General features: G+C 44.9%; 1 protein-coding gene across 4 annotated transcripts in view; it reads right to left on the bottom strand.

The window, feature by feature from the left end:
- The window catches only part of ulk3 (unc-51 like kinase 3), a 73,847-nt gene extending 47,742 nt beyond the window's left edge, over positions 1 to 26,105 (bottom strand). For 3 of the 4 annotated variants that reach the window (XR_011889654.1, XM_072282768.1, XM_072282767.1), the window contains exons 1-3: positions 25,901 to 26,105; positions 8,762 to 8,902; positions 7,736 to 7,856 (exon numbers count right to left, since the gene is read on the bottom strand). Coding sequence is in view for 3 of the 4 variants with exons in the window: in XM_072282768.1 (XP_072138869.1) it covers positions 7,736 to 7,856; positions 8,762 to 8,902; positions 25,901 to 25,999 (361 nt within the window). In the remaining variant the exon portion in view is untranslated. Of the gene's footprint in view, positions 1 to 7,735; positions 7,857 to 8,761; positions 8,903 to 9,663; positions 9,792 to 25,900 lie in introns of all 4 variants that reach the window. The other variant, XM_072282769.1, reaches the window with a different exon arrangement.
- Between the last annotated feature and the right edge of the window lie 864 nt (positions 26,106 to 26,969).

Raw genomic sequence — 26,969 nt, 5'->3', positions numbered from 1 at the left:
CATATATTATGCCAGGGTAGCCTCCAACCTGATCGCATGAGTATCGATTTCCCCTTCCTGTTAAAAAAAAAATTCCCTCCCACCCTCTTCTGTTCCCCACTCTGGCCTCGTACCTCTTCTCAGCTGCCTATCACCTCCCTCTGGTGCCCCCCCTCCTTCTCTTTCTCCTATGGTCCACTTGCTTCTCCTACCATATTCCTTCCTTTCTAGGATCCAGCTCAAACCATGTCACCAAGTTTGCGGATGATACAACAGTGGTTGCTCTCATCAAGAATGATAACGAGACAGAGGACAGAGAGGAATTGGAGCAGCTGGTGGATTGGTAGAAGAACAACCTAACCCTGAACATGGAGAAGACAGAGGAAATCATTGTGGACTTCAGGAAGGTGCAGACGAACCATCCCCCTCTGTGAATATACGGCTCCTCCATAGAGAGTTAGGTGCACCATATTCCTGGGCGTTCACATCACAGGTGATCTCATCTGGTCGCTTAATATCACCTCCCTCAACAAAAAGGCACAGCAGCGCCTGCACTTCCTGAGTGGATTGAGGCAGGCAAGGCTCCCACCCCCATCTTAACTACGTTTTACTGGAGTGTCCTGACAAGTTGCATCTCCACCTGGTACGGGAGCAGTCAAGCATCGGACCAGAGATCCCTACAAAGGACTGTGAGAACAGCTGAGAGGATCATAGGGGTCTCCCTACCATCCATCGGGGACATTTATCAGGAGCACTGCATACGCAGAGCCCTTAGTGTCATTACGGATCCCAACCATCCATCCAGCATCCTTTGACTTCTTACCAATAGCCAGGAGACTCTGATGCATAAAAACAAGAACAGTCAGCATGAGAAATAGTTTCTTCCCCCAGGCCATTAGGCTTCTGAACTCCCTGCTACATCGTATTCAAAATGTCACCGGTTAATCACAGCAGAGCAGACTCGATGGGCTGAATAGCCTACTTCTGCTTCTATATCTCATGGTCTTATGGTCTAATCTGTTCCATACCTTACAATATTTAATATTAATGCACTTTAGTTTGTTATTTATGTGTGATTCATCTGTAGATTTTATCCTTACCTTCATAAATTATGTTTTATGTGTGTTATGTGCTTTACACCCTGGTTCAAAGAAACGGTCTCATTTCTATATACATGTGTGTAGTTAAATGACAATAAACTTACTTGACTTTACTTTCCTACCCACCTGGCTTCACCTATCACCTGCTAGCTATCCTCCTCCTCCCCTCACCTTTTAATCCTGGTGTCTTCCCCTTCTTTTCCAGTCCTGAAGGTAGGTCTCGGCCTGAAACATCAATCGTTTATCCATTTCCATGGATGCTGCCTGTCCTGCTGAGTTCCCCCTGCATTTTGTGGGTGTTGATCTGAGTTTCCAGCACCTGCAGAATTTCTCACGTTTATGATCTACCAACACAAAGTGTTTCTGGGGGAGGATTCCGAAGCATCCAGGGGTAAAAAGGGAGAACAGGTGGTACAAACCCCACTGAGAGGTCAGGACTGAACGTGGGTCTCTGTCGTTGTGAGGCAGAGGCACCTGCTGCACCCTGTCACCCAGAGTGGAGTGGCTTATGTTTACTGACTTCCAACACTCCAAAGAACTCCAGTAACATCCCTGCAAAATCATCCTCTGAGGAGGATCTGGGTTCATCCTTGGTTCCTCAAACTTAGATTGGTATTAACTATACTTGAGCAACGCACACAAAATGCTGGAGGAACTCAGCAAGTCAGGCAGCATTTGTGGAGGGCCTGAAACATCAACTGTTTACTTTTCTCCATAGATGATGCCTGACCTGCCAACCCTCAGGATTTGGTGCATGTTGCTCTCAGCATCTGTATACTGTCATTTTTATCTACAGACACAGAACCGTAACAGTCTATTCCGGCCCCCTGAGCCCACGGCACCCAAGTGAGCAATTAGTCTACTAAACTGTACATCTTTAGAATGTGGAAGGAAACTGGAAAACCCGTAAGAAACCGGCACGGTCATGGGGAGATCGTACAAACTCCTTACAGATAGCGGTGGGAATTGAACCAGAGTTGTCGGTGCTGTAATAGCGTCACACTACCAGTACTTCACTGCTTCCCTGACCTGAATTCAAAGGGTTAAAATTCAACAGAAATCCAGGACTGATCATGGGTGAAGTTTCTGTATCTTAGCAACAAGCAGTGACCTGGGCAGGCGACATGTTAATTAGAAATACTAGTGTTTGTACTTTGACCTGTGCGCGCACACTGAACAAACCCCTCTACCCGTCAATAATCAAAGTTACAGTCACCCTCTCTCTCACACACACACAGACACACACACACACACACCCACCTACCTATCGGCACATTTTCCCAGCAAACCCTTGATAGGGGTCAAAGTTCACACTGAGGCGATCCCGCCTATAGGGCAACAGGGTGGCTCAGTTGGCAGTGCCACGGCTTCACAGCTCCTGATCTTAGGAACCATCTGCATGAAGTTTCCTTTGCCCCGAGTGCTCCAGATTCCTCCCTCCCTCATCCAGGTTAATAGAGTTACCCACCCATCTCCTCCCTCACCTGCCAGCCTATACCCCTGTGCGTCCACTTTCTTATTCAGGCTTCTATCCACTTCCTTTCTTTGCTGATGAAGGGTCTCAGCCCAAAATGTCAACCTTCCACTCCACAGACGCCGCCTGACCTGCTGAGTTCCTCCAGTCCTTTGTGTAGGTGTGGTTCCCCTCAAGTGTCCTGGGCCTCTATCAGTAATTATTCGTCTCAGATAGTATACACTGGATACACAACAGGCTGCAGACGCAGGAAGTCTGGAGCCATACTCCAAGGCTCCGGAGGAACTTAGTGGGTCAGGCAGCATCTATGGAAATATGAAGAGAACAGGTGATCCAGTCCAGATAAAGGGCCTCGACCTGAAACTCTGACTAGCCATTTCCCTCCACAGATGCTGCCTGACCAGTCAAGTTCTTCCGGCGCCTTGGTGTGAGTACGCAGTTCGCTTACGTAAAGAACTCCACTGCAGGAAAGAAAATATTTGTGGTAAAACTTCCGATGCTGAAAACTGAACTTAAAATTGAAAATTCATTGCCACAGATGTCACCTGACCTGCAGAGCTCTTCCCACACTTCCTGTTTTTGTATTGACTTACACCGTAACTTTTTCCAGTCTGGTAAATGGAAGGGCCCTGGGGAGTGTCATAGAACGGAGGGATATAGGAGCGGAGGTACACAGTCCTTTCAATGCAGTGACACAGACTGACCGCGCAGTTGGCGTGCTTGCTCACAATGACCACTACAGGAGTCAGGAGGTCACACTACAGCTGTAGAAGACATTGATAAAACCACATTTGGAGTACTACGCACAGTTCTGGTCACCCTTCTACAGCAAGAACGTCTTTACACTGGAGAAAGTGCAATGAAGAGTTACAAGGATGTTTCTGGGAATTAGAAGTCTGCGTTGAGGATATGCCGGAACTTTTTTTGGCTGGAGCACTGGAGGCTGAGGAGTAATTTTGATAAAGTCATGAGCGGCAAATATAAGATGAGTAGCAAAATTTAATGTGGTTAAAATTAAATTAAATATCAAATTTAATAATAAACATAAAAATAACCAAAATAGCCAAAACTCCCCAGGGTAGGGAAGTCCAAAACTAGAGGTCATAGGTTTAAAGTGAAAGAGAAAAGATTTAAGAGATAGTTTCTTCTCCCTTCCTTTCCAGTCCCGAAAGTGTCCCAGCCGAAACGTCGACTGTTTATTCCCCTCCATAGAAGCTGCCTGACCTGCTGAGTTCCTCCAGCATTTTGTGTGTTGCATCTTGTTTGTGATCTGTAGAACCTCATGTTTATGATTGAAAAGAGACCTGACGGGCAGCTTTTCCACACCAGGTTTGGGTAAGTGCAATGAACCACCAGAGGAAGTGGTGAAGGTGGGTACCATTAGAGTTAAAAGGCATTTGGACAGGTATATGGATCAGAATCCAGATTAATATCAGCAGCATACGTCATGAAATTTGTCTTTGCTGCAGCAGTACAATGCAATAAATAGAGAAAAAACATGAATTGCAGTAAGTATATATTAGATAGTTAAATTAAATATATTAAACTAGTACAAAAGTAAAAAATAAAAAAGAGTAGTGAGATAGTGTTCATGGGTTCAATGTCTATTCAGGAATCATATGTCAGAGGGAAGAAGCTGTTCCGGAGTCACTGAGTGTGTGCCTTCAGGCTTCTGTACCTCCCTTCTGATGGGAAACAATGAGAACAAGGCATGTCCCAGGTGATGGGGACCCTTAATGATGAATGTCACCTTCTTGAGGCATCATTCCTTGAAGATGTCCTGGATATTACAGAGGCTAGTGCCCGTGATGGAGCTGACTGAGTTCACAACTTCCTGCAGCTTATTTTGATCCTGTGCAGTGTCCCAACCCCTGCCCCATACCAGGCAGTGACTCAGACAGTTACAATTCTCTCCACCGTACATCTGCAGAAATTTGTCAGTGTCTTTGGTGACATACCAAATCTTCTCAAACTTCTATTGAAATATAGCCACTAGTCACACCTTTTTGTAACTGCATCAATACGTTAGGCCCAGGAGAGAATCTCAGAGATGCGGATACTCAGGGACTTGAAATTGCTCACTCTCTTGACTTCTGATGTGAGAAGTATAGAGGGATATGAGCTAAACGCAGGCCAAGTGGACTAGTTCTGTTAGGCAACATGTTCAGCATGAATGAGTTGGGCCAAAAGGCCTGCTTCTGTACTGTTTCGCTTTATAACTATGACTTACAGCCCAACACATTTAACAATCATCAAATTACAACCTGAATTCTGGCTGTTCATGTTTGGCTGCTGATCCAATTTCGCCTACCCAGATAAGGACAGGTGGTCAGTCTCAATGACTTCTGTTAAATGACAAGCACTGGACAGGACACCAGGCGGGAGAAAAATCAAAAACTGCCAGAAAATAGAAAAACATACAACCTGCTTGAGGAACTCGGCAGGTCGAGCAGCATCTGGTATGGGAAAAGCCACTTTTGATGTTTCAGGTTGAAATATCAATAGCTGTCTTCACAGTAATTGTAAAACCATCATAGTTGAGGAGATATGGCATGTCACCAGAATCCTCAGAAAACATTGAGTCAAGTCGTGTCACTTTTTATTGTCATTTTGACCATAAACTGCTGGTACAGTACACTGTAAAAACAAAACAACGTTCCTCCAGGACCATGGTGCTACACGAAACAACACAAAACTACACTAGACTATGTGAGACAGCACAAGGCTACACTAGAGTACGTAAAACAACATAAAAACTGCACTAGACTACAGACCTGCACAGGACTACATGAAGTGCACAAAACCGTGCAGGGCAGTACAATAAATAATAAACAAGACAATAGGCGCAGTAGAGGACGAATTACAATATAATAATAAATGATGTAGATGTCAGTCTAGACTCTGGGTATTGAGAAGTCTGATGGCTTGGGGGAAGAAACTGTTGCATAATCTGGTCATGACAGCCTGAATGCTTTGGTACCTTTTGCCAGATGTCAGGAGGGAGAAGAGTTTGTATGAGGGGTGCATGGGGTCCTTCACAATACTGTTGGCTTTACGGGTGCAGCGTGTGGTGTAAATGTCTGCAATGGCGGGAACATCTGAGCGTTCTGATTGGTTGCATCACCGCCTGGTACGGAGGCTCCAACATGGAGGAATGCGAGAGGCTGCAGAAGGTTGCAGACAGCAGCACGAGCCTCTCCACCATTGAGGACGTCGTCACAAGACTGCGCGTCAAGGTGGCGGCATCCAGCATTAAGAACCCTCACCCTCTGAGACAAGCCCTCTCCTCATGAAGGAGGAGGTACAGAAGCTTGAAGACCCAGACTCAACATCTTAGGAGCAGCTTCTTTTCCTTTGCCATCAGAGTTCTGAATCATCCATAAACTCATGAACACTGCGATGACACTGGTGCCAAGCTGTATCGGCCCTAGTGCCCTTCCCTTGGACAACATCGGTGTCATGGAGAGGGGAGACTTGCAGCATGGGCAACTGCTGGTCTTCCATTCAACCTTGCCCAGGCCTGCGCCCTGGAGAGTGAAGACTTTCCAGGTGCAGATCCATGGTCTCGCAAGACTAACAGATGCCTTTAATTTTTTTAATTTTCAGGTGATTGGATGAAAGTATATGGGAAAGGTTTCTTTTAAAAAAAAACCACGGAGAGTGGCTGGTGGATGGAAATTCACAGGGAGGTTATGAAGGCACATGGCATGTTGGTTAGAGGACTGAGTTCAAAAGCTGCAAGGTAATGCTGCAGCTCTACAAGACCCTGGTTAGACCACACTTCTAATATTGTGTTCAGTTATGGTTGTCTCATTATAAGAAGGATGTGAAAGCTTCAGAGAGGGTGCGGAGGAGATTTACCAGAATGGTACCTGGATTAGAGAACACGTTTTCTGAGGAAAGGACAAGCAACCTAGGACCTTTTCCCTTTGCAGTGAAGGTGGATGAAATAAGACATGGTAGAGACGTTGTGATGTTGAGACATTGTATGGGCTCTATGTCTCTTGGAAAAAGAATTTTGCTCTGCCACAATAGCAGGTGCAGGTGCTCCCAATTTTTCGCAAACTCCCAAAATGTAAAAGAAAATATGTACATTGAGGAAAAGGCAAAATATATTTACTTATTTCAAACACTTTAACCATTCCTACCCCCCTCACCTTGCCTATTGTCCACGGCATGTCCCTTCTACACACTGCGCACGTGCAGTTTCTCTCTAGCACAAACAATACCGGCCCGGAAGCAATGCCTCGGTTTTGCCGACGCATACTTGGAACTGTCAAACCACAAACAAACAGACAAACAGACGAATGGAACCCTTGACAAACAACAAACATAAAACAAGCGTCAAAGTATCACACTTAATAAACTTAACTGTAATTTTCTGTATGTGTTTGTGTGTGTTACTGGCATAGTGGTTATGGCAAATGATTATAGAATGTAAGACATGAATGTGTGTATGGAAACAGCTTTCTATGCACCCTCAACACAGTCCAGCAAACTATGGCACTAAATGGTAAGATTGTTATTTGGATGTAAAAAGGTAAGTGCATTTCAATTCCAGGTTGTGAAATTATTGGAGTTCTGCCCGACGCTAGTGACAGAGCCCTCTGTCACATACATATAAGATGACAGGAGGGTGAAAATGGCTAATATAAGAGGGCATAATCTTAAAGTAACTGAAGGAGAAGTATAGGGGAGGATGTCAGAGGTAGTTACCCCCCTCCCCACACAGAGAGTGGTGGGTGAGTGGAACAGTGGAGGAAAGGTTGTAGAGGCAGATGAATTAGGGACTTTTAAGAGACTCATAGATAGGTGTATAGATTGAAGAAAACTGGAGGCTATGTAAGAGGGAAGGGTTAGATTGATCTTACAGTAGGTTAGCACAACACTGCGGGCTGAAAGGCCTGTACTGTGCTGTGCTACTCTAAGTTCTACAAAATGCTGCCAGACGATTTTATTTTACTTCTCCTAGGGAGAGTTGCGTCTGATCTGTGCTGCATTTCCCTAACACTGCACCCAAGATTGGCTTGGACGATGGGACCAGGTCGCAGGGGCAGGGCTCGTCTCCGCACTGGCTGACAGCTGACATCATCACTGTCCGGGACTTTCTTTGGAACATTCCCATGGTCAGGGAGAACCCCCCCCCCCCCCAGGTGTTCCAGTGCCATTCCCGCCCTCTTACCGAGCTGTTGCAGGAAGCGGCGTGCCACACGCTCTGGAAGGGCCCGGCGGCTGCGGATGAAGTGGGAGAGGTCGCCTCCCGCGCAGTACTCCATGATGAGGTAAATATTCTCACCGTCCCACTGTCAAGACAGAAACAGGATCAGAATGAACCTATGAACAATACCTCACTATTTCTGCAATCTTTTTGAACTACTAATTTAACTTCTAAATATTATTTCTTATTGTAATTTGAAGTATATTTTATATTCCATGAACCATGTCTCATTATTCATTTTAAGAACTATTTACTTATTATAACTTTAGTAATTATTTTACATATTGAACTACACTGCCACCACAAACAAAAAATTCCAAGAAATATGTTAATAATAATAAACCTGATTCACTATTAAAAGATCACACAGTAGACAGCCACTTGACAGAGGTTTTCTCTTTAGAGTGAAGGAGGATGAGGCAAGACTTCATAGAGGTACGTAGAATGATAAGAGGCACAGAAAGATGGAGTAGCACAGTATCATGTTGGTTAGCACAATGCTTTACAGTACAGGCATCCCACGTTCAATTCCAGCTGCCTGTAAGGCGTTTGTATGTTCTCCCCACGACTGCGTGGGTTTCCTCCGGGTACTCCGGTTTCCTCTCAAAGACATACTGGTTGGTAGGTTAATTGGTCATTGTAAATTATCCCGTGATTAGGCAAGGCTAAATTGGGCACTGCCGGGTGGTGTGTCTCAAAGGGTTGGAAGGGTCTATTCTGCGCTGTATCTCAATAAATTTTTAAAAAGTCTGGAAACTGATAACCCTACTTCTAAAACGATTGGCTCCTCATGTGTACATACATGTAGATATATTTGTGAGAAAAAAATATGAATTAAAAAAACCAAGGTAGATCTCCGAAGTACCCAAAGCAAAGTAGCAGAAGACAAGATGGAGTGTAGATATAAAAGAGGATGCCCAATGTTGCCAGCTGAAATTAATTACCCACTGCAGATTTGCTTTGATAAATCATTCTTTAGCTCAAACCCACTTGGAAGTCCTTCAGCTGGACGATGTGAGGGTGCTTGACCGTCTTCAGGATCTCGATCTCTGTCAGCAGGTTTTCCACTGAAGCTTTGTTCAGGCTTTTCTTACTCACGCACTTAATGGCCACCACCTCGCGGTTGTTCACCTGTTGGAAGACATGGAGGCAAGGAGGAGTAAGTCATCTGCCCCATCATGGCAATTTTCCTGCCTGGTCCCCTATTACCTTCAATGCTCAAATGCCTCTCAATCTAATGAAAACCAGCCTCCCCTCCAAGGACTCTGTCTATGCTTCCAGCTGCCTCAGTAAATGGAATCAAAGTCCCTTCCACCATCCCAGTTGATCTTCCTTTTCTTCCCTTCCATCAGCTCTTTGACAGTTTCTACCCCACTGTTATAAGACAATTACGGTCTGCTAGTACAACAGGTTGGACTCCTAACCTCACAAGTGCCTTGTTATGGTCCTATTGCTTCATGGTTAGCAGAATGCTTTACAGCGCCAGTGACTGGAAGATTGGGTTTCAATCCCCGCCACCCTCTCTGAGTTTGTATGTTTCCCCCATGTACGGATGAGCTTCCTCCGGGAGCTCTGCTTTCCTCCCACATTCCAAAGATATACAGGCCAGGGTTAGTAAGTTGTAGGCATGTTATGTTGGCGCCAGACTTGCAGGTCGTCTCCCAGCACATCCTCAGACTGTGTTGGTCGTTGACACAAACACCCCATTTCACTGTAGGTTCCAATGTTTCGATGTACATGATAAGTAAAACTAATCTTTAATTTTTGTCTACCTGTACTGCATTTTCTCTGTAACTGTAAACACTTCACTCTGCATTGTTATTGCCTTTTCCCCGTACAACTTTTCCCACTGTGTCTCAGTGAATGCAACAATAATAAAACCAATTGATTACCCAACTACTGGCCGAAGGTCCATAGTTCTAGGTTGCAGGAAATTCCACACTGCTCCAGAAGCCTCCATGAAGAGTTGTCACGCCAGTCCTCAAAATCCTGAGATAATGTCCAGAGCTCTCGACCTAGCCTGAGGAAACACCATTCCAGCATCTACCTTTTCAAACTCTTCCAGAACCTTGCACACTTCAAATAGCAATAACCCCTCTCTTCCCATCATTCTCCCAAATCCCAGTGCGTACAGGCCAACTATCTACAGTCGCCCCTCTAGGACAGCCCCTCCAACCCAGGAACTAATCTAGTCAGATTAGCTTGCTTTACCACATCAACTGCCTTAATTACCACAATATCCTTCCTTCTTTAAGGACAGTGCGCAGTCTCCAGATATGGACTTGCTACAGACCCCAAACTGCTTAAGCACAACCATCACACGTCAAATCTCTTGCAATAAAGACCAATGTACCACCCCTTACTACACACAGAATAAACCCTAAGTCTTGTGCATCTGCAGATCAATATCCTCAGCACTTTAAAAAAAAATGCAGAGGGTAAGGGTCCTTCCAAGAATGACTGTGTTTGGAATGGACATCATTCGTTGATTGCAAATCATACCAATGAACAGGCTAGCAAGAGAAATTAACATGTCTATTATGGGTAGTCATTTCTCTATCAGTTGGCTCACGTTCTGATATTCTACTGCTGTCTTCCATCTGCAATGAGGGAGATTCATGTCCACAATGATCACAGAGCACATCCCCCCTTGCTGAACACAAATGGAGGGAGGTCCTGTATAAAATGTTCAAGTGATCAGATTCTCAATGACAGATCAGTGCCCTTGAACAGAAAGTCCAACAGGAAGTAGTAGGTATGGCCCAGTCCATCGTGGGTAAAGCCCACCCAACCACTGAACATAACTACATGAAAAGCTGTCACAGGAAAGCAGAACCCATCATCAGGGACCCCCATCACCCGGCTCATGCTCTGATCCTGCCTGTGCCATCAAGGTGGTGGTACAGGAGCCTCAGGATTCACACCACCAATGTAGGAACAGTTATTACCCCTTGACTATCAGGCTCTTGAACTAGAGGGGATAACTTCACTTGCCCCATCATTGAAATGTTCCCACAACCAATGGACTCACTTTCAGGGACTCTTCATCTCATGTTGTCGATATTTATTGCTTATTGATTTATTATTATTTCTTCTTTTTGTATTTGCACAATTTGTTGTCTCCTGCACTCTGGTTGAACTCCCTAGTTGGGCAGATTTTCATTGATTCTGCTACGGTTATGATCCTATGAGGGGTGATTGTGTATATAGAATATAGAAGGATATTGTGGTAATTAAGCCAGTTGATGCCGGAAAGGCTGTCCTAGGAGGGGAGACTGTATTTATAGAAAATGCCCACAAGAAGATTATTATTCTAATGAGTATGCTCACAAGGAAATGAATCTCAGGGTTCTATATGGTGACATACATACCTTGATAAGGTTGGAGGGCGGTCCGTATCACAAGACAAAGGAGCAGAAGTAGGCTATTCGGCCCATCGAGTCTGCTCCGCCACTCCACCATGAGCTAAACTATTCTCCCATCTAGTTCCAATTTTCGGCTTGTTCCTCGTATCCCTTGATACCCTGACTAATTAGATACCTGTCAATCTCCTCCTTAAACATCCTCAATGATCAGGCCTCCACAGCTGTATGTGGCAACGAATTCCATAAATCCACGACCCTCTGGCTAAAAAAATTTCTCCTCATGTCTGTTTTAAATGGGTACCCTCTAATTCTAAGACTATGGCCTCTTGTCCTGGATTCACCCACCAAGGGAAACAGCCTTTCCACATCTACTCTGCTCAACCCTTTCAACATTCGAAATGATTCTATGAGATCCTTTCTCATTCTTCTATACTCTAATGAACGCAGTCCAAGAGCCAACAAACACTCCTCATATGTTAGCCCCTGCATTCCAGGAATCATTCTCGTAAATCTTCTCTGAACTCTCTCCAACATCAGAACATCCCTTCTAAGATAGGGGGCCCAAAACTGTACACAGTATTCCAAATGAGGTCTCACCAGTGCCCCACAGAGCCTCATCAACACCTCCTTACTCTTATACACTATTCCTCTTGAAATGAATGCCAACACAACATTTGCTTTCCTTACTGCCAATCCAACATGGTGGTTAACCTTTAGGGTATCCTGCACGAGGACCCCCAAGTCCCTTTGCACTTCCGATTTTTGAATTTTCTCCCCATTTAAATAATAATCTGCCCCATTATTTCTTCTTCCAAAATGTACAACCGTACATCTCTCAACATTGTATCTCATCTGCCATTTCTTTGCCCACTCTCCTAAACTGACCAAGTCTCTCTGCAACCTTTCCGTTTCTTCATCACTTCCTGCTCCTCCACCTATCTTGGTGCCATCCGCAAATGTAGCCACAAAACCATTTAATCCATAATCTAAATCATCGATATACATTGTAAAAAGAAGCGGCCCCAACACTGACCCCTGCGGAACACCACTAGTAACCGGCAACCAATCAGAATAGGATCCCTTTATTCCCACCCTTTGCTTTCTGCCTATCAACCAATGCTCCACCCATTCCAATATCTTTCCTATAATTCCATGGGCTCTCATCTTATTAAGCAGCCTCTTATGCGGCACCTTATCGAAGGCCTTTTGAAAATCCAAATACACAACATCCACAGCCTCTCCCTTTATCAATCTTATTCGAGGTTACCTCAAAATTCCAATAGGTTGCTGAGGCAGGATCTTCCCCTCATGAAACCATGCTGGCTTGGGCCTACCTTGTCATGCACCTCGAGGTATTTCATAACTTTGTACTTGAGGATCCGCTCCAATAACTTTCCAACTACCGATGTCAGACTAATAGGTCTGAAATTTTCTTTTTGCTGCCTCCCTCCTTTCTTAAACAGCGGAACTACATTTGCCACCTTCCAGTCCTCCGGAACCATGCCAGAGTCTATTGATTCCTGGAAGGTCATTTCCAATGCCTCCACAATCTCCAAAGCCACCTCTTTCAGAACCCATGGGTGCACCTTATCTGGTCCGGGAGACTTATCTATTCTTAGTCCATCTAGCTTCCCAAGCACTTTCTCTCGAGTAATCTTGACTGTACAGGTTTCCCCCGCCATCCGAAGGTAGAGCATTCCTATGAAATGGTTCGTAAGCCAGAATGTCATAAAGTGAAGAAGCAATTACCATTTATTTATATGGGAAAAATTTGTGAGAATTTGCAGACCCAAAAAATAACCTACAAAATCATGCCAAATAACACAAAAAACCTAAAATAACAGTAACATATAGTAAAAGCAAGAATGATATGATAAATACACAGCCTATATAAAGTAGAAATACTTTTCTACAATCATTGCTGCACTGCCCACTATAGCGAAAATCTCACGCACTCGGCAGAAACACCCTGTCCAGTAACCTTTAAGCTATGAAGCTGCCAAAGCATACCAAATAACGCATAAAAATACACAGCCTATATAAAGCAGAAATAATGTATGTACAGTGTAGTATCACTTACCGGAATCGGGAAGACAGCGCCGAGCACACTGATGATGGTGTGTTAGGCTGAGTCGTCGGAGGTTGGGGTGGTGCAATGGTCCCTAACCTCCAGGCTGCTGACCGATACCCATCCGCAAAGAATGCAGTGGTGCAGCGGTAGCCATCGGCGAGCAAGCAATTGGCAATCGCCTCTGATCTGGGCCGACATTTATGTGCCGGGTGGCACCTAATTAATTAGCTTGTTTATTTCGGCTTTTTTCTTAAAGATGTGCTGTGTGCGTCCCGGCTACCGCTGCACTGCTGCATTCTTTGCAGCAATGTATCGGAGGTTGGAGACCACTGGGGTGTCATCTCATCGTCGTCTGTTTCCATTAGGGCAGGCAGGTCATCTTTTTCTATGCCTGCCTGCCTCAAGGTCGAAGGTCGAGGTTCGACATCTGCTGTGGCTGATGTGGAAGGCTTGAAAAACGACAGCATGCTTGACTGCTTAGCCTCGCGCATTTTTCTATCATACAGTTCTTTGTAAGCACTCAAACCATCCTGCAAATATGCCCTAAACCGACATACCCTTTCAACATTGAAGTCATACTTTTCTGCAATCATTGCAGTGAAAATCTCATGCAGTTGCTTCACGTTCAGTTCCTGGACGACTTCACTTTCGGTCCGTTTGCTACTGCATTCAGTTTCAACTGTTATCCTTTCCTCTTCCAATTGCAGCAGCTCTTCATCTATCAGTTCTTGGTCATGGGATGCCAAAACCTCTTCAACATCATCTTTGTCAACTTCCACAAGCCAAACTCACTTTGTCCTTACTTCGTTCACCACGATTGAAACGCTTAATTATGTCTAGTTTTACGTGAAGTGTAACACCCTTACGAGCTCTCTTAGGCTTTTCCGATACCTTAGAACTCATTTTGCTAACGGCTGCTCAAAATAAATTGACATAAAGCACAGATGCTCACAGGCACGTGTTTAAGCAATACCGGCTAGAATGCAGTTCCAGGGGAGGAGCTTGGCTGCTCCGGGCGCGCGCTGCCTTTTTTCGTAACAGTGAAAACACCTTCTGTTAGCGAAAACAGGTAACTAATATAGGTCTTTCGTAACAGCGAGGTTTTGTAAAGCGAACGTTCGAAAAGCAGCAGACACCTGTACCTAATTCAAGTCCCTGAGACCGCTGGCTATCAGGTATGTTGCTCGTGTCTTCTACTGTGAAGACTGATGCAAAATACTCATTTAGTCCATCTGCCATCTCTTTGTTACCCATTATAATTTTTCCAGCATCATTTTCAATCAGTCCTATATCTACCCGTGACACACTTTTACTCTTCATATATTTTTAAAAAACTTAGTATCCTTTTTATGTTAATTGCCAACTATCTTTCATAATTCATCTTTTCTTTCCTAATGACTTTCTTAGTTTCCTTCTGTAAGTTTTCAAAAGTCGTCCAGTTCTCAGTTTCCCCACTAATTTTTGCTTCCTTGTACGCCCTCTCTCTTGTTTTTATTTTAGCCTTAACCTCTCTCGTTAGCCACATTTGTGCCATTTTTCCATTCATGATTTTCTTTTTTCTTGGAATATACTTTTCCTGCACCTTCCTTATTTCTTGTCGGAATTTCATCCAATTCTGCTCTACCGTTCCTCCATCTAGCTTACTTTTCCAATCGACTTGGGTCAGTTCCTCTCTCATACCACTGTAATTTCCTTCGTTCCACTGAAATATCGATACACCTGATACCAGCTTCTCCTTTTCAAATTTGAACTGAACTCAATCATATTATGATCACTACTCCCAAGGGGTTCCATTACCTCCAGCTCCCTTATCGCCTCAGGTTCATTACACAGCACCCAATTCAAAACAGCCGATCCCCTGGTGGGCTTCTGGACAAGCTGCTCCAAAAAGCCATATTGTAGGCATTCTACAAACTCCCTCTCCTGAGATCCATTACCTTCATATTAAAATCCCCCATAATTATCTTCACATTTTCCTTTTGACACGCTTTTTCTACTTCCAGCTGTAACTTGTAGTCTACATCCCAGCTGCTGTTTGGAGGCCTGTATATAACTGCTATTAGTGTCTTTTTACCCTTGTCATTTCTTAACTTGACCCATAAAGGATTCTACCTCGTCTGATCATATGTCCCCTTTCTAGTGATTTGATATTGTTGCTTACCATCAGGGCCACGCCACCCCCTATACCTACCTTCCTATCTTTCCTATACACTGTGTATCCTTGGACATTCAGCTCCCAATCACATCCATCATTTAGCCATGACTCGGTGATGGCCACAATGTCATATCTTTCAACCTGTAGCTGTACAACAAGGTCATCCACTTTATCTCTAATGCTGCGTGCATTTAAGTACGGTACATTTAGATCAGTATCTGTTACCGATTTTGCTATATTTCTATCACACAGCAAATTATCCTGTATATTCACTGGCCTGTCCTTCTTGCGATCTTCACTGCACAGTATCTTTGACTTATTTCTATCTTCCTCAACCCTAACACCCTGGTTTCCTTCCCCCTGCCAACTTAGTTTAAACCCTCCCTAACAGCTATATTAAACAATCCCGCCAGGATACTAGTACCCTTTGGGTTCAGGTGTAACCCATTGTTTTTGTATAAGTCATACCTCCCCCAAAATAAATCCTAATGATCCAAGAATTTGAAGCCCTGTCCCCTGCACCAGTTACTTAACCACACACTCATCTGCTTAATTCTGCTATTCTTACCTTCATTAGCGCGTGGCTCAGGCAGTAATCCTGAGATTATTACACTGGAGGTCCGGCTTTTCAATTTTCTTCCTAGCTCCCAGTAATCTTCCTTCAGGACCTCCTCTCTTTTTCTGTCTATGTCATTGGTACCAACATGTACCAAGACTTCTGGCTGTTCACCCTCTCTCCTCAGAATACTCTGGACCCGATCTGAGACATCCCGTACCCTGGCACCAGGGAGGCAACACACCACCCGGGTATCCTTGTCTGTTCCCCTCACTATGGATTCCCCTATAACTACTGCATTTCTCCTTGCTCCCTTGATCACAGCACTGGGCAGAGTGCCAGAGTCCTGTTCGCTGTGGTCCTCCTCTGTCAGGTCAACCTCTCCAACAGTATCTAAAACGATATATCGATTTCTGAGGGGGACTGTCACAGAGGTGCTATCCATTATCTCTCTATAGGTATTATCAATCACCTCCTCACTTTCCCTAATTAGCTGAAGGTCATCAAGTTGCAGCTCCAGATCCCTAACACAGTCCTTAAGGAGCCTCATCTCAAAGCACCAAGTGCAGATGTAATCCTTGGGGAGGCTGGGAGTCTCCCAAGGTCCCCACATCCGGCACTCCAAGCACAACACTAATCCTAGATGCATACCTCTAACGCTACTGTTATTACTAAATAAACAAACCTGAAATTTACCCCTTTACTATGAGACTCAACAGTCGCAGAAAGCTTCTTCCCATTTCCGCCTAAGTCTGTTGAGCCAAAGCCCCATCACTCTGCTGCCCGCTGGATATGGCTGTGTTCTTTTTAAGCCTTCCACTCTGAGGTCATGCACCTGCGCAGTCGTGCCTCTTTTATCCCAAGTAGTTAAAAAAAATCTGAATTTTCTCCCGAAAAACGGCGACTTACTCCGCTGTCTGCTTGCTGTGAATCAAAAATGTGCGAGGGGGTGGGTGGGTAATTTATTTAATGAGGGGTAGGCCCTTCTGCCCCTTCAAGCCACACCATCTCAGGAACCCCAGAGCCCTGATTAACCCTAACCTAATCACAGTACAATTTACAATGACCAATTAACCTACCCGGTATGTCTTTGGACTGTGCGAGGAAACCAGAGCACCCGGAAGAAACCCACGTATTCCACGGGAAGGACACACAGAGACTACTTGCAGAATATTGTTGGAGTTGAACTCTGAACTCCGAACTCCAGAACACCCTGAGCTGCCATAGCGCCACACTAACCTTTACGTTACCACGGCGCCCACGAGGTTGTCGTTGTTCCCTGTGTTATTCTGCTGAACATCGTGGACATGCTATGCTGGCACTAGTGTGTGCGTGGCAATTCTGGAGTTCTGCCCCCTGCGTGTACTTGGATGTTGGTTGTTAACACAAATAACACATTTCACTGTATGTTTTGATGTACCAAGCTAGGGTGAAAAGCTTATCTTGCATACTGCTCAGACCTATTAATTCATGAACACAAAATAATCTGCAGATGCTGGGATCAAAGCAACACTCACAACACGCTGGAGGAACTCAGCAGGTCGGGCAGCATCCGTGGAAACAATGAGTCGACGTTTAATTCATGACAGTGCATCGAGGGAAAACAATAACAATGTAGAATAAAGTGCAAAACCTACCAAAAAAGTGCATTGCAACTAAATGTAAAGTGCAAGATCATAACGAGGTAGATTACGAGGCAAAGAGTCCACCTTATTGTACATTTGTTTGAGAGCCTGGTAACAATGGGATTGAAGCTGTCCTTCAGCCTGGTTTTACAGGCTTTCAAGCTTCTGTATCTTCTGCCTGATGGGATTAGATTATTAGATTATGAGGCACGCAGTCCTCTTTTATTGTCATTTAGTAATGCCTGCATTAAGAAATGATGCAATGTTTTTCCAGAATGATATCACAGAAACACATGACAAACTGACTTAAAATCTAACAAAAACCACATAATTATAACATATAGTTACAACAGTGCAAAGCAATACTGTAATTTGATAAGAACAGACCATGGCACAGTAAAAGTCTCAAAGTCTCTCGAAAGTCCCATCATCTCACGCTGACAGTGAACCTCCAGCGCCGCAAACTTGCCGATGCAGCATCCTGGAAGCATCCGACCACAGTCCGACTCCGAGTCCGAGTCCGTTCGAAAACTCCGAGCCTTCAACCAGCTCTCCGACACCAAGCACCATCTCTGCCGAGTGTTTCGACCCCGACCCCGGCCACAGGCAATAGGCAAAGCCAAGGATTTGAGGCCTTCCCCTCCGGAGAGTCTCGATCGCGCAGTAGCAGCGAAACAGGAATTTCAGAAGTTACTCCAGGTGTTCCTCCGTTCTTCTCACGGCTGTCTCCATCAAATCTGGATTGTGCACGGCCCCCTAGTTAACACGTATTGATATTCATTTGGAACGGCCGCACACACTGCGTCGTGCCGCCATCTTCTCCTCCCTCCGAGAGGCGAGAATAGAGAATGTCTGGAGTAGGTAGGATTTTTGATGATGCTGGCAGCTTTTCTGAGGCAGAGAGAAGTGTAGGTAGAGTCCATGGAGGGGAGGCTGGTTTCTGTGATGTGCTGAACTGTGCCCACAGGTCCCTGCAGCTTCTGATGTTCCCAAGCAGAGCGGCTGCTACACTAACCCATAATGCATCCAGACAGACCACTTTCTGTGGTGCGTTGATAAAAATTGGTAATGAGTTGACAGGGACATCCTGAATTCCTTTGGCTACCTGAGGAAGTAGACATGTTGGTGAGCTTTCTTGGTCATGGCATTGATGTGGTTTGACCATAAGAAGCAGGAGCAGAACTACGTCATTCAGCCCATCAGATCTCCTCCATCATTCTATCATGGCTGATCCCAGGTCCCACTCAACTCCACACACCTACCTTCTCGCCATATCCTTTGATGCCCTAACTGATCAGGAAATGATCAACCTCCACCTTAAATATACCCATGGACCTGGCCTCCACCGCTGTCTGTGGCAGAACATTCCACAGATGTACTACTCTGCCTTAAAAAAAATTCCTCCTCACCTCTGTTCTAAACAGTCAGCCCTCAATTTTGAGGCTGTGCCCTTTAGTTCTGGGTACCCTCACCATAGGAAACATCCTCTCCACATCCACCCTATCTAGTCCTTTCAACATTCAGTAGGTTTCAATGAGGTCCCCATGCACTCTTCTAAATCCCAGTGAGTACAGGCCCAAAGCTGCCAAATGCCCCTCATATGTTAACCCCTTCATTCCCAGAGTCATCCTCATGAACCTCCTCTGGACTCTGGACAATGACAACACATCCTTTGAGATATGGGGCCTAAAACTGTTGATAATATTCCATGTGGCCTGACTAATGTTTTATAAAGGCTCAGCATTATCTCTTTGCTTTTATATTCCCATTCCACTTGAAATAAATACAAACACTGCATTTGCCTTCTTTACCACAGACTCAACCTGTAAATTAACCTTCGGACCTGGACAAGCCATTGGAGATGTTCACTCCTACAGTATTTCTTACATTACTGCAACTGCACCTACTCGTTAATGCAAATATCAACCAAACAATAAAATAAATCATGCAAACATGGTTAAGATGTTTAGCTGTTGTTCAGATCAAACATTGGAATGGGTAAGAAATGTGATTCAAGTGACATTTTAATTGTCGTGCCAGATGGGGTGGTTTGAGTATCTCAAAAATGGCCGATCTCCTGGGATTTCACGCACAACAGTCTCTTCAGCTTACAGAGAATGGCACGAAAAACAAAAAACATCCGATGAGCGGCAGTTTTGTAGGCAAAAATGCTTTGTTAATGAGAGAGGTCAGAGGAGAATGGCCAGACCGGTTCGAACTGACAGGAAAGTGACAGCAACTCAAACAACCACACGTTACAACAGACGTGTGCAGGAAAGCACCTCAGAACACACAACACGTCCAACCTTGAAGTGGGTGGACTACAGCAGCAGGAGACCACATCAGGTTCATATTTAATGCATCACAAAATGCTTCATGATGGGGTTAACGTCAAATCAATGACACATCGAAAGCAGAATTCTCATGTTCTAATGAGCAACTGGAGGTCGGTCTGATTGCACACGATCCACAAATGACTGAAGGAAAACCCCACCATCTCCAGCCCCACAGCCATTTGACCTGACAGGGTCATATCTTAACATTAAACAGCACAGAAACAGGCCCTTTGACCCAAGTAGTCTATGCCAAACTGTTATTCTGCCTAGTCCCATCGGCTTGCACCCAGACCAGAGCCCTCCATACGTCTCCCATTCATGTACTTACCCAAACTTCTCTTAAATGTTAAAATCGAACCCACATCCACTACCTCCACTGGCAGCTTGTTCCACACTCACCACCCTCTGAGTGAAGAAGATCGCCTCAGGTTCCCCTTAAATAGGAGGGGAGGAATCTTCGACTCACGCCTAAGAGGCCAGCTTCGGGCATTTTCATGCCTTGCAAGGCGCGGAACAAAAGACTGTGTGGTGTTCCACTCCTCACACAGACATAGAGCAATGTGTGGTTAAGCGCCTTACTCAAGGACACAACACACTGCTTCAGCTAAGGCTCGAACTGGCGACCTTCAGATCACTAGACGAACGTCTTAACCACTTGGCCACGTCCCCTTAAATATTTCACCCTTAATCCATGACCATCCAACTTCAGTGGGAAAAAGCTTGCTTGCATTTACCCTATCTATACCCCTCACAATTTTGTACACCTCGATTAAATCTCCCCTCATTTTCAAACAATAAAGTTTTAAACTATTCAACCTTTCCTATAACTCAGGTCCTCAAATCCTAGCAACATCCTTGTAAATTTTCTCTGTAGTCTTTCAATCTTATTTACATCTTTTCTGTAGGTAGGCAGCCAGACCTGCACACAATACTCTAAATTGGATCTCACTGATAACTGGCATTTGCTTTGGAAATTTCATTAACTTAGTGATTTCTTAAAGTGCTCTACAGACGCTATTTAGGCAAAAGTGCAACAGGCAAGTATCAAGATCCAGGTAAAGTAGCGTAGCGGCTAGCGTAATCGTACTACAGCGACAGCGACCAGGGTTAACTTGCCACTGCTGTCTGTAAGGAATTTGTACGTTCTCCCCATGACCTTGTGCATTTCCTCTGGGTGCTCCGGTCTCCTCCCACATCCCATAGGCGTACCGGCTGGTAGGTTAATTGGTCCATTGGGTGATTTTTCATCTTCGGTAACTATTCTAGTAAGATGGCGGTGCGCTCAGTTGCAGCGGCCTCTCTGCGTTCAAACGTAGGGGCAATTGTTCATCCCTTATGCCTTTCTTACAATCGTAAGACACTGATGGATGTTGAGAACGTCAAGTACTGTAGGTCGACCCCCTCAGCCAGTTGCTCGAGAGCAGTGAAGCAGGATTGTGTACCGTGTCGCTGCCTGTGATAGCAGCTCAAGGAGAACGCCGCCAGAGGTGGCGCGCGGTCCATCAGATGGTGCAAACGTCTTGTTGACATTTATCTTGTGATCGTAAGACCCTGTTGGATATTGGCCATTAGAATACTGCAAGTCCAGTTCACTAGTTCATTCGTGACACCGGCGCAGTGAGAGCTGCGTGGCCTCAGCTGTTGTGTGGACCTCGTGCCGTGGGGTCGCTTGCTGCAGCCGCCCAGGGGAGGAGACATCGGAGGCAGCGTGACGCGGTGGGCTGGGCTAGGGCTGGCTCCTTCTGGTGGTGCTGCCCTCTAGCGCTCATTTGGTGTAAGGCAAGCTGAACCACGTTTGTCTGCGACTGCACTAGTGCAAGGTGAGGAAGTGCTGCTTGATCTTGCAGAAAGCATGGCTCCAGGACAACATCCCATGACACTCAGGGCCTTGGGTTATAAACACAGAAGACCTACAGCACAATACAAGCCCTTCGGCCCACAATGCTGTGCCAAACATGTACTTACTTTAGAAACTACCTTGGGTTACCTATAGTCCTCTATTTTTCTAAGCTCCATGTACATATCCAGGAGTCTCTTAAAAGACCTTATCATATCCGCCTCCACCACCGTCACTGGCAGCCCATTCCATGCACTCACCACTCACTGCGTAAAAAACTTATCCCTGACATCTCCTCTGTACCTACTTCCAAGCACCTTAAAACTGTGTCCTCTCATGTTAGCCAATTTCAGCCCTGGAAAAAGCCTCTGACTATCCACATGATCAATGCCTCTCATCATCTTATACACCTCTATCAGGTCACCTCTCATCCTCCGTCGCTCCAAGAAGAAAAGGCCAAGCACACTCAACCTATAGTTTTTTTTGTAAAATTTATTATGTTTTACTGCTATCGTAATATGAGTTGTGTGTGACTGTTGGTGCTGTGTTTTGCACTTTGGTCCCAGAGGGACACTCTTTCATTTGACTGTATTCACGTGCATGGTTCAGTGACAACGGAAACCAGAATTAGGCAGTGCTGGTTCATTAGGCCACAAGTGTCTGCAGTTCACAGAGGAAAGAACAGAAATAGAACAAAAATAAAATGCCTACTGCAGTGCAAACCGGCCAGTGTTGCTCTACTGAGGGAGTGATTAGGGTCGTGCTTGTCGATTCAAGGTTGAATGATGGCTGAACTTGGTGCTGTGGGACCTCAGGCTCGTGTATCACCTGCCCAGTGGTAGCCCTGAGAAGATGGCAGGGATCGTTGACGGCGGATGTTGCCTTCACAAGGCAGTGCTGACCAACACTGGTGGGGAGCAGCTGCCGGTGATGTATTGGGCTGAGTCCACTACTCTATCAATCCTGTGCATTCGAAGGTTCTGAAGCATGATGCAAGGTTCAGAATCCAAGAGGGTCTGATACCCTAACTTGACACACAGCAGAACCATCACTGTTTGCTCAGGGTTCTGCAGTCTGACGTAAAGAATCCTTCCCACATTTACTGTTTTTCATTGTAGGCGTTATATTCAGATGTCCCTATCTGCTGCCTAGCCAACAGAGGCAACATAGTCAACACACCCCTACGCTTGTACTCCCTCTATCTTACCTGTTAGCCAGGCCCCACCCTGAACACTTCTTTTGGCAGGATTTATTTACAAGCATCTCTGCCAATTTCCACACAGCAGTCCTACAGCTTCCTTCAGGCCCCACATCATGCTCTTTGTCCCACGTGCACCCTTTGCAGGGCTTACAAACAGAGGTCCCATGACAATAAGATCATAAGGCATGAGACCATTCAGCCCATCGAGTCTGCCCCACCATTCCACCATGGTTGTTTTATTTTCCTTCTCAACCCAGTTCTCCTGCCAGCCTCCCATAATATTCGATGCCCTTACTAATCAGGAACCTGTCGACCGCTATTTTAAATATAGCCAATGACTTGGTCTCCACAGCCATCTGTGGCAATGAATTCCACAGATTCACCACCCTCTGGCTACAGAAATTCCTCCATTCTGTTCTCAAGGGACATTCTTCTATTCTGAGAGGGTTACCAGAATGAGGAATAGGGAAAAAAGACATGGGGAAGGGGAAGTAATTACCAGAAGGGAAAGGGAAGGAGAAGAATATTAGAATACATATACAAACCCCATTCCCAGAAAAGTTGGGATATTTTCCAAAATGCAATAAAAACAAAAATCTGTGATATGTTAATTCACGTGAACCTTTATTTAACTGACAAAAGTACAAAGAAAAGATTTTCAATCGTTTTACGGACCAACTTAATTGTATTTTGTAAACATACACAAATTTAGAATTTGATGGCTGCAACACACTCAACAAAAGTTGGGACAGAGGCCTGTTTACCATTGTGTTACATCACCTTTCCTTTTATTAACACTTTTTAATCATTTTGGAACTGAGGATACTAATTGTAGTAGATTTGCAATTGGAAATTTTGTCCATTCTTCCTTGATATAAGACTTCAGCTGCTTAACAGTCCGTGGTCTCCGTTGTCTGATTTTCCTCTTCATGATGTGCCACACATTTTCAATAGGAGATAGATCTGGACTGGCAGCAGACCAGTCAAGCACACACACTCTGTGTCTACAAAGCCATGCTGTTGTAGCCCATGCAGAATGTGGTCTGGCATTGTCCTGCTGAAATAAGCATGGACATCCCGGGAAGAGATGTCGCCTTGATGGCAACATATGTCTCTCTAAAATCCTAATATATGCCTCAAAGTCAATGGTGCCTTCACATACATGCAACTCACCCATGCCGTGGGCACCATCACAGATGCTGGCTTTTGCACCTTTCGCTGATAACAATCTGGATGTTCGTTTTCATCTTTGGCACGGAAAACTCGACGCCCATTTTTTCCGAAAACTAGCTGAAATGTGGACTCATCTGACCACAGCACATGGTTCCACAGTCTTTCGGTCCAACTGAGATGAGTTCGGGCCCAGAGAACTTGCCGGTGTTTCTGCATAGAGTTGATGTATGGCTTCCTCCTTGCGTAATACAGTTTCAAGTTGCATTTCTGGATGCAGCAACGGACTGTGTTGAGTGACAATGGTTTTCCAAAGTACTCCCGAGCCCAGGTGGCTATAATTGTCACAGTAGCATGACGGTTTCTTAGGCAGTGCTGCCCGAGGGCTCAAAGATCACGCGCATTCAACAGTGGTTTCCGACCTTGCCCTTTACGCACTGAGATGTCTCTGAATTCTCTGAATCTTTTCACAATATTATGTACTGTAGATGTTGAAAGACCTAAATTCTCTGCAATCTTGTGTTGAGAAATGTTCCTTTTGAACTGACTAACAATTCTCTCATAAATTTTGGCACAAAGGGGTGAGCCACGACCCATCCTTGCTTGCAAAGACTGAGCCTTTGACGGACGCTACTTTCATACCCAGTCATGATACCTCACCTGCTACCAATTAGCCTGCTTAATGTGGAGTCTTCCAAACCGGTGTTACTTGAATATTCTGTGCACTTTTCAATCTTATTTTAACTCTGTCCCAACTTTTGTTGAGTGTGTTGCAGCCATCAAATTCTAAATTTGTGTATATTTACAAAATACAATTAAGTTGGTCAGTAAAACTATTGAAAATCTTTTCTTTGTACTTTTGTCAGTTAAATTCACGTGAATTAACATATCACAGATTTTTGTTTTTATTGCATTTTGGAAAAAATCCCAACTTTTTTGGAAATGGGGTTTGTAAATACACAAGATTGGCTTATATACATAGAGGGAGAAGAATGAAGGTAAAATTGGGTGTGGAGAATGCAAATGACCCGTGTTCTCAAAGTTCAAAGTACATTTATTAACAAATTAGGTATGTATTATACAACCTTGAGTTTACAGGCAGCCACAACACAAAGAAACCCAAAAGAACCCATTTTTTAAAAATGGAAAACTATCAAACACCCAATCTGCCTGGCAAGTTATATTTTTGAATTACAAAATTAGCCAGAAATCTAGCTGAAGGGTCAAGACCAGAAGCGTCGACTGTCCATTTCCCTTACAGATGTTCTTGACCTACTAAGTCCGCTTTGCGTGTTGCTCCAGATTTTGCAGAATCTGCAGTTTCATTTCGTTATTCTGACTAGTTTTCTTTTAAGACCTTATTGGTATAGCCTGGCCTGTTAGGCATAACCCAGAGCACCACTATTAACATCACGTTGCGGATACTGCAGTGTAATATGCTTGTAACTGTGCCATGGATCTTACCTTATCAGAGATATTCCCTTTGCTCTACCCGCCCATCTCCCACCTTCTCCGCTGCTGAAAACTAACTTCTCTCCTTCCCAATTCTCCATCATTAAACGCTAATTCCTTTTCTGCAGGCGCTGAGTGTTTCCAGCCCCTTGGTTTTTATTTCACACAGCCTTATTTTTGGAAAGCGGGAAGCCCTGAACTAGATTCCATGCTAAAGCAAAGTTAATTTCACAACCACCATATGTTAAGCACCTGCTGCAATCTGGTCGATGGTATAAATCAGAAGGCATGCAAAGTTTTATATACGATTCCACAGTAACATCACAGGGTGCCTGGGCCAGGCCGCCCGGCAACCTCTTACCTTCCTGTAAGCTTTATAAACCGTGGCGTAGGAGCCGCTGCCCAGCTTCTCCGTGAGGATAAACTCCTGCAGTTTGGGAGGGGCGCAGCCAGCCGCCATCCAGTAACTCCATCCGAGAGAACGGGGCCAGAGAGAAAACACAGCAAAACGAACTACCGCACCGGACTCCTCCTACCCACTGCCTTCACTCGGCTAAATCGGGCAGCAACTTCTCTCGGAAGGAGAAATAACGCTTCCGGGGGCAAAGGACACGCGGCCTGATAAACAAAACATACTCCAGCAGACCCTCCTCAAGTCTCCGCTCGAAATGTCGACGGTTTATTCATCTTCATGGGTGCTGTCTGACCTGCTGAGCTCCTCCAGCATTTTGTGTGTTGCTGTGGGCTTCCACCTTCTGCAGAATTTCCTTTATTTATATTTTAACAACTCCCTCTGGTAGCTTAAAAATCTCTAGATGAATTTGACTAAACCTTGCACAAAGTTTACAACGTTTCTTGTGGAGAATGTCAAGATTCAGAATTGTTTGTCATTCTTCAGTACAAACGCGTAAAAGGGAACGAAATGATAGTTACTCCGATCCGATGCAGCATTAAAAGCACAATCGTACGTAATGAATATAAATAAGCTTACATACATTGCACGTATGGAGTGACACTAGGTACAGGAGTATCGGTACATATATTTAGGCATCTGTTAGTCTCATGAGACCATGGATTTGCGCCTTGGAAGGTTGTATGGAAAACCGGCAGCTGCCCATGCTGCAAGTCTCCCCTCTCCACGCCACTGATGTTGTCCAAGGGAAGGGCACTAGGGCCAATACAGCTTGGCACCAGTGTCATCGCAGAGCAATGTGTGGTTAAGTGCCCTGATCAAGGACACACACACTGCCTCAGCCAAGGCTCGAACTAGCGACCTTCAGATCACTGGACGAACGCCTTAACCACTTGGCCACGTGCCAACATATACCTTATCGGTACATAAGGTGACTGATAAAGTGGTAATGCTGAGGTGGTTAATGAGCGGACTTGATCAGCATGAGAGTTTGGGGAAGTAACTGTTTTTAGATAGA

This window comes from Mobula birostris, chromosome 18 (genome assembly GCF_030028105.1).
Source record: "Mobula birostris isolate sMobBir1 chromosome 18, sMobBir1.hap1, whole genome shotgun sequence".
NCBI lineage: Eukaryota > Metazoa > Chordata > Chondrichthyes > Myliobatiformes > Myliobatidae > Mobula > Mobula birostris.
This window is presented reverse-complemented; position numbering and strand designations above follow the sequence as displayed.